Source organism: Equus quagga, chromosome 15 (assembly GCF_021613505.1).
Source record: "Equus quagga isolate Etosha38 chromosome 15, UCLA_HA_Equagga_1.0, whole genome shotgun sequence".
Lineage (NCBI taxonomy): Eukaryota > Metazoa > Chordata > Mammalia > Perissodactyla > Equidae > Equus > Equus quagga.
In genome coordinates, this window is record NC_060281.1 from 27813630 (window position 1) to 27827595 (window position 13966).

The 13966-nt window shown below is 54.0% G+C and overlaps 1 protein-coding gene across 1 annotated transcript; it reads left to right on the forward strand.

Annotated features, from left to right (window-relative positions):
• Positions 1–1269: 1269 nt before the first annotated feature.
• On the forward strand, positions 1270–13184 carry BNIP5 (BCL2 interacting protein 5). Its single transcript, XM_046639849.1, has 11 exons — positions 1270–1888; positions 2853–2972; positions 4487–4551; positions 4781–5021; positions 6068–6199; positions 7287–7348; positions 7650–7890; positions 8767–8898; positions 9810–9874; positions 11265–11522; positions 13149–13184. Exons 1-11 carry the CDS (start codon positions 1270–1272, stop codon positions 13182–13184), a joined length of 1971 nt encoding a protein of 656 aa, XP_046495805.1.
• Positions 13185–13966: the final 782 nt, after the last annotated feature.

Here is a 13966-nt window from a genome sequence, read left to right on the forward strand (position 1 = left end):
AGTGATGTGCCGCCATTGTTCTGGGCACTCAGGATTCGAGAACTAGCAAGACAGGCAAAGGGGAGGGAGAGAGACTCAGACAATGAACAAACATGGTGTGGTAAGTTAAGAGAGGAGGGGATGCTGATGTGGGTGCATAGGGAGGGCCTCTATGGGAAGGTGACAGTTGAGCAGAGCCCTGAGGCAAGTAAGGGAACACACCATAAGGCTGTCTAGGGGAAGAATGTTCTAGAAAGAGGGAACAGCTGGCGTGAAGGCCCTGAGGCTGAGTGGGCCTGAGGGACAGCAAGCAGGGCTGTGTGAATGGAGTGGAGTGAGTGAGTGAGAGGTGACTGGACAGGTAATGGAGCCAGGTCGTGTGGGGCCTTGCCGGCCATCGTAAGGACTTTGACTTTGACTCTGAGTGAAAAGGGAGCCGTGGAGGCAGGAAAGCGCCATGCTCTACCTCATGTTGTAGAGGCCCTGTGGCTGCTGAGGGGAGAAATCACAGGAAGGAGGACAAGGGTGGAGCAGGGAGAGCAGCTGGGAGCTCCCGCAACGGTGCAGGTGAGCAGGGACAGGCCTGGACCAGGCGGCAGTGGAGGAGGCGGGAGGCCTGGCGAGCTCGGGACAGGGACGTGAGGCAGCCAGCCTTGGTGAGGACCAGACGAGGAGTGAGAGAAAGAGGGGAGTCGGGACCACTTCACAGTTCTGGCCTGAGCAACTGGAGAAAGAGAGTGCCCTTGACTGAGCTGTCACCTTCTTAAGAGCCTGGGAGATGGGCAGGCAGGTGTTCGGCCTGTCTTAGAGGGGGACACTGGGCCAGAAAAGCTACCTGAAGTCCCGAGGGGCGGGACTGGGCCTCCTGCTCCAGCTGCATTCATTTCCTGTCGCTTCTGTAACAAATGCACAAGCTCAGTGGCCTGGGAACAGCCCGACTTCGTTACTGCAGTTCTGGAGGTCAGGGGTCCCTGCAGTCAGGCTCGGGGACTGATGTCAAGGTGTCGGCGGGGCTGGAGGCCCCGGGGAGCCGCGGCCCGGCTGTGGATCTGGGGGTGTGACCTCCTGCAGTTCCGTTTCTTCCTCTGGAAAATGGGGACAAGGGACACCCCCTCCCAGGTTGTCGAGGACTTGAAGGGAGACGGCAGCGCTGAGTGGCTTTCGCTCACCCTGACGGACAGGGTGGACGGGGGGGGGGGGGGCCGGGGGGGGGGGCGGGGGGGTGGCAGCCCGCCCGGGTGGCGCCTGGTGGCCTGTCCTAAGGGAGCTGTTTGTTTTGCTTGCAGCACGATGGAGCCTCCGCAGGGCCCGAGGAGGAGAGCAGGGTCTCTGGACAGGACACGGGACCCCAGGAGGGACTCGGACACGTGGGACTGCCGGTGCCTGTCCCTGCCCACCACCCCCTCCAAGAGGGCACTTCGCCGGACGGCCAGCGAAGGGGCCAGACGCCCCGAGAGCCCAGCCCCGGCTGAGGAGGCTCAGGGCGCCACAGCTACAGCCCTCAGCCCGGAGGAGAGCAAGGAGTTCCTCCCCAGGGAGCAGAGGTCTCCGCAGGACGCCAAGAAGGACAAGGCCCAGAGGTGGGCCCCGCAGGGGTGGCTGAAGACCCTGCTGAACATCTTCCTGAGGACAGGCCTCGAGGAGCCCAAAGAAAAGGCCAGCAGGAGGGCGAAGGGGAAAGATGGGCCCCCGCAGCCCGCGGAAACCCCTGAAGCACCCGGGGAGCTGGCTTCCAGGAAGAAAGCCCACGACAGGAAGGCCAGCCGCAAGAAACACGGTCACAAGAAACGCTCTACCGAGGAAGCCAGGGGCGCCCCAGAGCAGGAGGTGGGAGGCTGGGAGGCAGGACTGCCCACGATGGCTGCTGCCGTGTGCCCCGAGGAGGCTGACCTGGGCCCAGCTCGTGGGGGTGAGCAGACCGTGCCCGTTTCTATAGTAATCCCACCACTCCACCCCCAAGGGCTAGGGTGCTATAAGCTGGCTCTTGAGACCTCTCAACAGAGGGGACTGTCAGGGACAACACCACTGGGAAGTTCCTTTGAGGCAGAATGGCACAGTGGCTGAGAGCTTGAGGTCAAACCGCCCATGCACTAGCTGTGTGACCTGGGGCTGGTGACTTTCCTCTCTGAGCCTCATTTTTTTTCATGGATAACATGGAGATAATAACAGTTGCCGCCTCATGGGGTGGCCGTGGCCCGGAGCAGGCACAGGGAAAGCGCTCCATAAAGGACAGCTGTTATTGTTAAGTACTCTATTTCCAGGACGATGGACCAGGGAGAAATGGGAAGGCCGGGAGGGAGGAGAGGAGGGAAGCCCTACCCCCCGACTAGTCCATATGTGAGGACTGGGGGTGGATGCTGGGAAGTAAAAAGAGCCCGTGGCTGGGGTCTTGGTTCTAGATCTTCGTTCTAGAATTGGCTCTGTCAGGAACAAACTTGCTGTGTGACCTTGAGCAAGTTGCTTCCTCTCTCGGGAACCTTTGATTCCTCATTTGCAAAATGAGGGAGCTGGTCACCAAGGTGCCTTCCTATTCTGACTCTAGGGTCCTGGAGTTGGGTGCCCCACAGGCACCTGGAAAAGGATGGAGCTTTGCCCTGTAGCACTCAAAACTCAGCATGTTTTTAATGGGGAGAAGAGACCCAAGGAAGATCCAGGATATTTTGGGGGTTGGGAGAAGGATGTCTGGGTTGAGGCAGCCTCTTCAAACTGAAATCTCGGCGGGTCTCTGATGCTCTGGTTGAGGCTAGAGCTGGCTGCAGCAGTGCCAGTCCTGCTGTGGCTCAGGCGCTGTTTTATTGTGTCGATTAACAAGGTCAGAAGAATGGCACTGACACCCACACACCCACACACATTTGCTTTCATCTTTGTTCCAGGCAGGGTGGAATCTGATCTCCACTGGTCCTTGTGCATCGAAGGCGAGGGTGCTGGAGTCTCCGAGGTTTCTTCCCAGGACGCAGGTCGCCAGCGGGAAGAGGATCTCGCACAGCCTGACCGTGAGTCAGAATCTACTTAGTGTCCTTGTTGCCTGCAGCTGGGGTGGCTGTTACAATGAGGCAGATGGCTCTGCTTGACCGCTAAGACCTTGCGTGGTCGCTCTCAAAATGCGTGTACTGATCTCGCTCCTTCTGCTGATTCTCGTCACATTTCCTTATTTTGGAGTTTTATTGAAGGGATTCTCAGGAATCAGAAAGGCTGCTGGCAAATGCTCCTGCCTTATGTGTTCGTGAGAATGGGACTTTTTAGAAGTCTTTTTAAATTTATAGAATAGAGGAATATGGAATTTATATTTATATTTTTAAATATATAGAAGAGTGCAAAGAATAGTTCAAGGCATACTCATATACTCACAATTATTAACAGTTGGCCATATTTGCTTTGTGTATGTGTGTATAATTTTGTTACTGAACCATTTTTAAGTAAAATGACGCTTCATCCCTAAATACTTAAGCATGCATCCCCAAGAAATAAAGACAGTCTCATACACAACCACCATACTGTTATTGCTCCTAATAAAATGAGTAATGTTCTATTAATCTAATTCCAATAAAGAATGGGCATATTATAAAAGATACAAAATGGAGGAGCTATGTGTCTGTCAAGGAATAGCTAAAAGGCGTTTAATTGGTTATTCTGCAGGGTGTTTATTTTACATGCTAATTCTGTTCTCAAGGAATAGAAGCGAAACAGGATTTTTAAATGAGAGAGAAGTGATGGAGGGGAGTGAGGGGTGAAAAAACCCCTGCAGACAGCTTGGGAACAGGGAAGCAAGTGTGTTTGCTCCTAAACTGATCAGCGGGCAACCAGCAGAGGCCACTCTAGGCTCATCGTCTTTGGATAGGTTGACCGGGGTGTCGAAGAAAACCATTTCTGTTGTTCGTGGCTTCTCTGTAAAGATTTGATATGTGGTGGAGGCGCCATCGCGGCAGGCTGGCTATGTCCTGCCTGTTGGGGTCCCTCCGTCTTCCACCTTAGGCCAGGTCTCCACCATTTCCCCCACTGGAATTAACCAGGTTGCAAGATCAGCATGAGATTTGCAAAGTATTTCCAGGCACAGTCCCTCATTCGATGGCCTGTCAGCTTCAGAGGGAAGCAAGACAGGGATTATGATCCGCATTTCACAGGGCAAGAGAAGAGGGCCCGAAGAGGTTAAGAGACTTACCCAAGATCACACAGCTTGCCCGACCCAAAGCAGATATTCGTCGATCTGTAAAGTTCAAAAGAACAGTGGGGCCCAAGTGGAATGCTTGAAGGGCTGACCTGAAATTTCCTGCATAAAATTTCATGCTTTGGCCCAGTACCCTTCCCTGTGGACCTTTCTAATCCTCTCTCAAAAGGACCAGCCCCAGGATGTGGTGCTTTCCCCCCTTCCTTGGCCTAAGGAGCTGTTTTAAGTGGACCCTTACTCAATACAGAAGGCCCAAGTTGGTCTCAGAAGTCCAAGACAGTGACTAGAAAGAGTTCTCTGTGCATCTAGAAGGATTAACTGGGGGCATTTGCTTTCTTCCAGAGGATGCTTGCATCCAGATGATAGTGGAATTTCTCAAGAAAGTGGGAGACCAGTGGGAAGAAGAGGTGAGGAGCAAACCGTCTGCGTAGACCCCCAGGGGCTCGCCGCCTTCCCCCCCTCCTTGCTCAAGCCCACCTGTCCTCCTGGGCCTCAGAGCTCCCCTGCTCTAGGCTCTGTCGCCTCTCTCGTCTGGGCCCCTCTGAACCACTTGGTCGCTCTTCACTTGCTTCTTGGGGAGCTGTCCCCTCTCCTCAAGGTCGGGGCCTGACTCAGTTTCTCTCATCTCCCACACAGCAACTTCAAGGCCCTAAGCTAGAGGCGGCTCCACAAAATCCATCACCGGCCCTCAGGAGGAAATCTCAAAGGAAGAAGTCTGGTCTCAAGAGAGCCTTTTCTCTTAAGAAGCACGGCTCCGAGGAGGCCAAGAGAGCCGGGGCTGCAGACGTTTTCAGTGCAGAGTCCCGGCCGCCCAGGAGGCCCACCTTTCTGCCCCTGTGTGTTGGGGGCCAACGGCCCTCCACCTCCGGCAGCTTTGGTGAGCAGACTGCTGTTACCATAGCAACACTGCGGCTGCTTCCAGCTCCAGAACCTTCCCCAGGGCTGGAATTGGCCATTTTAAGAGCTGCCTTCCCTGTTCTGACTTTTGCTCTACCCTGAGCGCTGTGGGGAGGGCTGTGGGGAGGCAGGATGGGCTGCCAGCATGTCACCTCCACACTCGACAGCTCACTAAGGTCGAGGCAACCCAGCTAAGCCCCCTATGGAAATTGTGTTTGGGAATTCCCCCACCGCAGCCTCAGCTTCCACGCCCTGGCGGGGGGTAGCAAGTGCAGGAAGGAACTGGAGCCTGGGAGGCAGGAGACGTGGGTGGTGAGCTGTACTTTCTATGTCCTTCCCCATCTCTGCGCCTCATTCTCCTCACCTGTAAAATAAGACACTTCCCGGGTGCCTATCTATATCTCCATCAGTCCCCACAGCCATTTTATGGTATTATTATCCCCATTTCACAGATGAAGGAACTGAGGCTCAGGGAGGTGAAACAGTGTGTTCAAGGTCACATGGCTCGTCAATGAGGGAGCCAGACAGAGCTAGAGGGAGAAAGGATCATCCTGGCTGTCCAGGAGGAAGAACCTGGCAGGCCCACCTGGCCAGGGCAACTTACATTTTAAAAAGGAGGGGGCAAGAACGAGTGGTGGACTTTCAGGCCACAAGGGGAAATGTTTTCACGCAGCGGGATTTTGGACGTGATGTGTTAATTCGTACCGTGGGATCAGGCATTCACTCTCCCACTCGAGGATCAAGCCAAGATGGTAGAGGGACGAGGTTGCCAGGGGAGGGAGGTGTGGGGAGCAAAACCTAGGAAAGCCAGTTGAGTGGAAGTGCAAAGGGATAACGGAGCTTGGTCTGGGCCAGTAAGCCCGAGCCCCAGCCCCGCCCGCCCCCCCCCCTCCAGCTCCCCTCCACCCTACCAGGCCTTGGCGCGCTCTAGCCTCGAAGGCACTTTAGAGGCTCTGCTAACTTCTGTGCAGGAGGTAACACCCTTGGCCTGATGAAACACACCCCCCATTTCATCTTGCTTCTCAGGCATGGAAGAACCTGAAGTCCAAGAGGCCTTGTCTACAGATGTCGGTGGTCCAAGTCCCTTCGAGCTTTCCACGCCCGCAGGAAGCTGGGGACCAGAAGGGGACTCGCAGGTGGACGGAGACACGGAATCCCGTCAGTACGCCCCCTTCCCCTGAGGTCCCTTGGAACCTGTCTGGCCTGACCCCTCCACCTGCAGAAGGGAAACTGAACCAGAGATTGGCAGTGGCCTGTCCTGACGTGCCTCTGAATGCAGCCGGTTGTGGGGGGCAGCTAGGGCCCCAGAGCACAGGCTCCGAGCTGGCCTGTGTTCCTTCGCCTGTCTGAGCCTCGGCTGTAAAACCACCATAGTGGTGGCGCCCTCCATGGTGGGGCCAGCGTAGGGCGATGGAGGGCAACATTGGCCCGTGGCAAGGGCTCAGAGAGGGTGTGACTTTAGGGCCTGGGCTCCGACCTCTCCCAGCTGTGTGAGCTTGGACACAGTACTTCATCTCTGGTCTCAGTTTCTTCATCTGCAAAATGGGGAGAATAATAATAGTCCCTACTTCCTAGAGCATTTAGAGCAGTGCCCATTCGCAGCTGATAAATGTTAGCTGCCAGTGATGGTTATTATTACTGTTGTTAGGCAGCCCAGCTTGAGAAGAGAGCCTCAGGAGAAGGGGGCAGGGGCCGTAGGGGAGAAGCTCCAGAAATGGTCGCTGCCATCGCTATTGTTATTATTTCGTCACCGGCAGAGCCAAATCTAGGATCACGGAATCACTCTCAGTTCTGTGTGCGAAGATACTTTTAAAAGTCTGCTTCCTCCACGTCCATGCTGCCTGGTTCGCTTTTCACAGAAAACGTGCCTTGAAGGGAATTAGAAGGGCTCTTGCTGTACCTAGAGGAGAAGGAAGGTTTGGGAACTTGTGGGGACCAGGCCTTTCCAGGTGGCCTTGAGACACCTTCTCCTGGAGGCAGGGGCCTGTCTGTGCTCCTCCTGCCTAGCAGGGCCCATCTAAGCTGGTGAGAGGATGAGTGACTATGTTCCCATGAAACCAGCTCTGCCCTCAGGCCTCCTCTGCGGGTCCGTGGGGGTCCGATGTACGGGGACAACCGCAAATGCAACCTCCTTAGCGCCTGTGAGAATGACCCAGGGAGACACCGGGCCTTAGGAAATGAAACCTGACTGTGGAAAAGCTTTTCTCAGCACGAAAGTGTAAGCGGCCCCTTTGATCTTTTTCAGGAGAATTCACCCAGAAGATCACTGCCCTACTCCAAGACCCGGAGGAGCAGGAGGGAGAGAAGGTGAGGAGGATGTGCCCCATGTGGCCCCTGACCCTCACTTTGGACACCCCCACCCCTGCCTGGCACAGTAATTTCCCTGCCCCTCCCCCAATTCTGCATCTTCCCGGAAGCCTGCCCTGACCCCTGTGGGCTGCACTTGTCTCCTCGGCTCAGAGCATCCATTGCTCTTCTCCCTGGGCCGCACCCTCAGCCCACAGGGGGCCTCCGTTTGTTTCAGAGGATGTTGGTCTCTTTCCCCAGCTCACTTGCCTTCTCCTCAAAGTCAGGGGCCCTGACTCAGTTTCTCTCATCTCCCCCACAGCAACTTCAAGTCCAGCAGCCAGAGGTGGCTGTAGAAAACCTGGGCCTAGCCTGCAGAAAGAAATCCCAAGAGAAAAAGTCCAACTTCAGAAGAGCCTTTTCTCAGAAGAAATATGGCTTCAAGGAGCCCAAGAGAGCAGGGGCTGCAGATGCTGCCAGCCCGGAGTCCCGACCACCCAAGAGGCCCAGCTTTCTGCCCCTGTGTGTTGGGGGCCAACGGCCCTCCAGCTCCAGCAGCCTCGGTGAGCAGGCCTGGTGTTGCCATGGTAACAGAGGCTGCCTCTGGCCCCGAGGATTCCTCCAGGGCCAGCTGTGCAGTGTCGAGTTCAGTCTTGACTTTTGCTCTCTGCTCTGAGCAGAGACGGGAGATGTTGGGGGGGGGGGGGGGGCGCTGTGGAGAGGACAGAAGGGCTGGTTGTGAGCAGGAGCCACCACTCACAGTACACGCCCTCACCCCCATACATGCACACATAAACACTTGAAAACAAAGGCAGTACGAGAGCGGTGCATCTGTTCATCAGATAAGTGCCTCAGAATCGCCTGGAAAGCTGATAGAAAAACAGACACCCAGGTTTGATGAAGGAGGGTATGGCCTGGACCTCTGCTTTTTCACTCCTCCGAAGTGTGAGGACCACGGGTGTGCAATGATTCCCCTGACATTTACGGAGTGCCTACTACACGCCGGTTTCCCTCATGTTATCTCATTGAACCTGCTCGCAACCCTGGGAGGTCAGTCTCATACTCCCATTTGACAGATGGAGAAAGTGAGGTTCAGACAGGCTAAGTGACTCGGCAAAGCCTCGCAGAGTTAAACGGGAAGTGGGTCCACTCGGTGGGACCTGTTGGCAGGCCTGCTTGTTTTCCTCCCAGACTGTGAGGAGGCAGAGAGGGTTGGTGAAGAAAGAAGAATGAGATTTCTGGAGGGGGCAAAGAGCACTGTGAACTCCTCTGAGGCGGCTCCAGGGGGGCTGGGGGTTTACCCAGGAGCCTGGGAAGCCAGGACCCCTCTGGTGCCAGTGCCTTTGAACAGCTTCTCATCAGAACCTGGATTCAGCGATGTGCTTGCGGATTCAAGACAGGTGCAAAACACACCCACGCCAACTCCTTTTTGCCCTCAGATTTGGAGGACCTCGAGTTCCAGGAGTCTTCGCCTGCAGAAGGGGATCCAGCTCGGTCCTCAGAAGCACCCTCCCAGGCCAGAAGCCACAAGCCAGAAGAGGGACCGCAGCCGGATGGAGCGTCTGAATCTAGTTAGTACCACCCTGCTCTCACCTGCGACAATGGCTGCCTGGGGCTGCCCTTTGGCAGGGATTTCACAGGCTGAGTCCCAGCAGGGAACTGGGAGGGCAGCTGACAAATATTCCAGGAGGTTCTAGAGGGACAGCAAGGAGACAGGACTGGCCTTTCAGCAGGGGCTGGGGGGGGGGGGGGCAGGGTTGCAGCGAGAGCCTTCTTCAGGTGGAGACACCTGTCTATCCTGTGGGATGTGACTTCACCCCACCCCCTCCCCATCGGTTTGCTTGAATGTTTCATGCAAAATCCTTAGCTTGCTTTGGGTCTCAGAACCCCAGAGGTGCACTGGCAAACAGGCTGGTGTGGGGTGGGGGAGCCCTGATTTGTAGTATTTGCAGATTTCTGTGGTATAAATATTCTCACCATGGCCAATTTCAAGCTGCCAACAGTTTACAACAATGGGTCCACAAATTTCCTGAATATTTGCAATTGACTCTTGGTATGAACAGCCACTTGCGCATGGCTGTTTATAGCCCAGGTCGATGGGCACATTCCCCCAGCATCAGCAGCCACAGTGTTTCCCCTCCCTGCGTCCTGATTAGCTGCTCCTGGTCCAAGCTCCCATCCCTGACCACACTCCTCTGTAGTCTGGATAAGGGACATTGGGAGGTCTCAGTTCCCCCATCCGTCAAACAGAGCTGTGGTGAGGTTTAGCAGGTGAGGCTCAGCAGGCCAAAGCCCCTTTCTTTCCATAAAGCAAACCCCAATGCAGCTCTCATGCTCCAGCCCTGGTTTAGGGGAAGATTTTTCTTTGCCTTTCATAACTAATCTGTGTGCTGTGTTTTAGAGACAAAATACATCTGTCATCAATGGATGTGTTGTTGCAGAACTTGTCAACAGTCCCTCAATCCTTCTTTATTTTCCTTAGAGGAGCTGATCATGCAGAAGCTGGTGGCCCTTCTCCAGGAAGCTGGTGGCCAGTTGGGGGAGGAGGTGAGGACTGCTTGGTCTCCCCAAGGTCAACCCTGGGGGGGCCTCATCAACCCACGACTGATACCGGAGTTCAATCCCCATCTTTGCATCTGGACAACCTTGGGCGTGTCCTTCAACCTCTCTGAGTCTCGGTTTCCTCTTTTGTGAAATGGGGGATTAATATCTACTTGACAAAGTTTAGTGCCTGTATGGAAAATGCCAGACATGTAGCAGATGAGATAAATGTTAGTTTAAAACAATATAAAGCTCATGTGGCTCCCCTAGTGCGAATCCGCCTTGCATGGCCCACCTCCCTGGAAACCTCCTTCCCCTGGTCCGGCCTCCCGGTCCTGCTCATCTCGTCCTCTGCCAACTCTCTATTCTCCCTGTCTCAGCACATGCTTCAGCATTTATGTGGGCTCCAATTCTTTCGAGCTTTTAGATTTTCCTCTCCTGCTAGATAGCCTATAAAGGAAGGTCCCCTGCCCTTGAAAACCTCACAGTCTGCTTGGAGAGACAGACGCAGACCACATGTGAGGAGGTGTCAGTGGGAGCACAGTCATGGATGAGTAATCAGTGTTGGGGACACTGTTGGTGCCTCCCTTACCACCAGCGTGCACACCGGCCCAACTCCCAGCGCCGGCATCCTTTTGCCTGAGTCCACATGGCAGGCCAGCATGAACACTGTCCACCTCCCCGGGTGCTGCCCTCAACCACTGCCTGATGGGAGCTGGTATACACACACCCCAGCTCCCTCACCCTTGGGGGCATAACTCCGAGGAGTGTGTTCTACCCGTGAAGGGATTAGGCTCCAGCTGCCTGCCTGCAGGGCTGCCTTCCATCTTTGTCCCGGGTCTCCATTCCCCCATCACTGGTTCCCAGGATCTCTTACCACATACTCGAGCTGCACCTGAGTCCTTGTCGCTGGGTCTGCCTCTGGGGGAAAGCTGACCTAAAACATTTAGGTATGAAGAGGAGGTGTGTAGGTCAGGAACCAAAATTCATCGAACATCTACTCTGCAGGAAACATTTTACATAAAGTACCTCACTTAATCCCCCTCCCCACAACAACAATGGGGGAGGGAAGGGATATTATTATTCCCACTTGACACACGACCAAACAAAGGCTCAGAGAGGTCACACAGCTACTAAATGCAATTGAAGCATCACCTATCTGAGTCCAAAGACCTGCACTTTTTTTCCTCTTTGTCCTGCTGCACGGAGCTGGACCTTGCAGAACAGATTCTGAGAGGTGGGGAGGGGGTGGAGGAATGGAACAGGGGGAGCTCATCACCCATCCCCGGGCCACTGAGGCGCCCAGCCTGGCTGTGTGCAGTTGGGGGAGGGTCAGCTCGGGAGAGGGGACTAGCTGCCAGCAACACTGATGACCCACCTTCGTTTCTGCTTCCAGATCGGGCGACACCCCAGCTTGAAGAGGTATTCTTGCAAGCTCTCAGACTCCTCCCTTAGAAAGCTGGCGGCTGCCCTGGGCAGCCGGGAGGCCCAGTCCACTGCGCCCCACAGGAACCTGGCCGAGGGATCCTACCAGTTTGCCTTCGGCTTGGCTAACACGTTTGCTGGCAACAACAGCCACACCGTCCTCAGCCTCAGGGGCCTACACTTCAGCTGCCACAGTTACACCCACTTCCCACACGGGGAGGCTCCGCAGGTGAGAAAGGGCAGTATGGCACAAGTGAAAACAGGCTTGTGGGCATGACAGGACCTCCTTCCTGTCCTCTCCCCTCCCCTCCTTAGTTCAGGAGTTGGGATCCAGCTCAGACACCACCTCCTTGCTGAGGCCTTCTGAGATGATTCTACACCACAGGGACCTTTTCTTTTCCAAAACCCTCACAGGCTCTACTCGCTAATCAGCATCTTCTTCGTTTGGCTCTGGTCTCTAGCTGTATGTGCATTTTCATACTGTTGATAGCAGTGTGGAACATGGACTGGCCACTACCCTAGCTTGCCTCCTTCTTATTTCTTGGGTTCTGCTGCTTGGCTTCCCAATTCTAGACTGTCATAGAGTTTGAATAGCAAAAGAGAGGAAGATTCCACATCAAATAAAGGATGGTGGAGATAGATGAGAAGGACGTGTGGGCTGTTTGGTTGAAGGCTCCCAGCAGGCATCCTTCCCCACCTTTCCTTGGTAGATTGACTAAGGGTAGGGCCTCCCCTGGTGTCCCCGTCACTCTTCTGATTGCTGCAGGCTTTTCCTAGTAACCCCCACCGCACCGAAGGCTCTGCGTTGTTTCCTTTAGAGAGAATACTCATCACTGATTTTTTTAAAGATCTGAGTTTTCATGTTTTCTGGTGGACGCTGAAAAGTAATTTTCTCCACCCTTTTCAAATTCCCTTAAGATAACCTGCTTACAGACGTTTGACCCAGATCTATAGCGTAGATGCTACTGAACGAAGGTGTGACTTTAAAGAATGAAATTTCTGTTTGTTGGTGTTGGACAAACAGGATCAGAGCTTCTACATCTAGATGGTCCCCCGGAAACCAGACCTTTACTGCGATGATGTCACCATCACAAACATTCTGTCTCCTTGTCCCGGAATTACTTTCAGAAGCCACGTGATGAGTTTCTTGAGAAAGCTGGTCTTATTTTATGATGCTTGTACCTTGTCATTCGAGTGTGCTATGCTGTGCTATGTTGGCTCGTGTCCCTGCTGGGAGCTCCTCGTGACCTTAGACCTCCCTTTTCTCAGCCTCACTGTCTTCTCCCGGAGAATGGGGATGTTACAGATAGTTTGCCCTCTAGGATGGGCTAGGTAATAGCTTATGGAGTGACCTGAGTTCTTTACGAAGGATATTATAGAAACAGTTCTGACATGCTCAGTAGCCCTAACTCCATCTTCTGATTTTACTAACCATTCATTCATTCACTTCACTCATCCATTCAACCAAGAAATATTGAGAGCCTGCTGTGTGCCTAACTGTGCAAGGTGCTATGAGGGCCTGGGGGAGCTTCTGCTAGTGGAAAAGACAGAATGTTTACTGATGACAAAATTAAATGTCAGTTAAATGCCAAATTAGTGGTAACGGAGGTCAATGAAGCAAGTTGGTTCTGGGAGCCTTCAGGAGGTGGCAAGCGTCGATTCTGAGGATGGGGAGGCTGTAGATGGGAAGAAGGTCAGGAGAACACTGTAGGCAGGAGGTACTGTGTGAGCGAAGACCCAGAGGTGGGAGCTAGTGTGGTGTGTCAACGGGTGAATGAGAAGTCTGTTGTTATCAGGATGGGATCCACAAAGAATTGGGCTATGGCTAAAACCTATGTATTTTTTTTCCTCCCAGAACATTGCAAGTCCTGAGACCCAAAGTCCAGATTGAAAGCTGTGCTTGCACCCAAGTTCCGTTGAACTAGCCAAGCAATTGGTGGCTTTAGCCAGGAGACCCTGAAGATGCTTCATGATGTCCTAATCCATGCTTCACAGACACAACAGAAGAGGGGACAGCCATCCTGTGCCCAGGCTGCGCTGGGCTTGTTAAGACAGAATCCACAGAGCGTTCTTCCGTGAAGCTGGAGGCAGAGGCCGTGCTGGGAGAAATAAGCCTTGGACTGGGAGTAAGGAGGCCAGGGCTCCGCTCACTGAGCTGCCTTAGACTTGCTGCTGGAACCTGCACATGCCTCCTGTCCTCTCCAGACCTTGGATCCTGGGCTGGATTAGTCACCCTCGGATCCCTTCTGGCTCTATCATGCTGAAATCTCTCCAAGGAGAGGAAGTGATTGCTTTTACTCTGGGGCTAAATACACCCACCCCTCTGAGCTGGAGGCAATCTTTAAGTCCTCACTGAATGAATGAATGAATGAATGAATGAATGAATAATGGGGAGAACTCCTGAGATCCCGGCAATTCTACCAGGCATTCCCTGGGAGGCCTTAGTCTCAACCGGAATTGCACAACCACTGATTCTGTCTCTAATTTGAGGGTTAGGGAGGAAATGAGGGAGTTACCTCAAAAGGCATTATTAGTCCAGGAGTCAAGGCTCTTGCAATCTCAGGCCACCCTTGTGCTGACTTATGTGCCCTTGGGTGAGTCTCCTGGTTTTTACTTTCATTTAAAAGACTTACTAGGGGCCAGCCTGGGACGTAGTGGTTAAGTTCACACGCT

Bases quoted from the DNA above. Each gene is read 5' to 3' on its own strand.
- BNIP5 (XM_046639849.1), top strand. From the start codon at position 1,270: ATGGAGCCTCCGCAGGGCCCGAGGAGGAGAGCAGGGTCTCTGGACAGG. The intron at 4,552-4,780 runs GTGAGGAGCAAA...TCTCCCACACAG, and splicing joins GAGACCAGTGGGAAGAAGAG to CAACTTCAAGGCCCTAAGCT. The intron at 7,349-7,649 runs GTGAGGAGGATG...TCTCCCCCACAG, and splicing joins AGGAGCAGGAGGGAGAGAAG to CAACTTCAAGTCCAGCAGCC.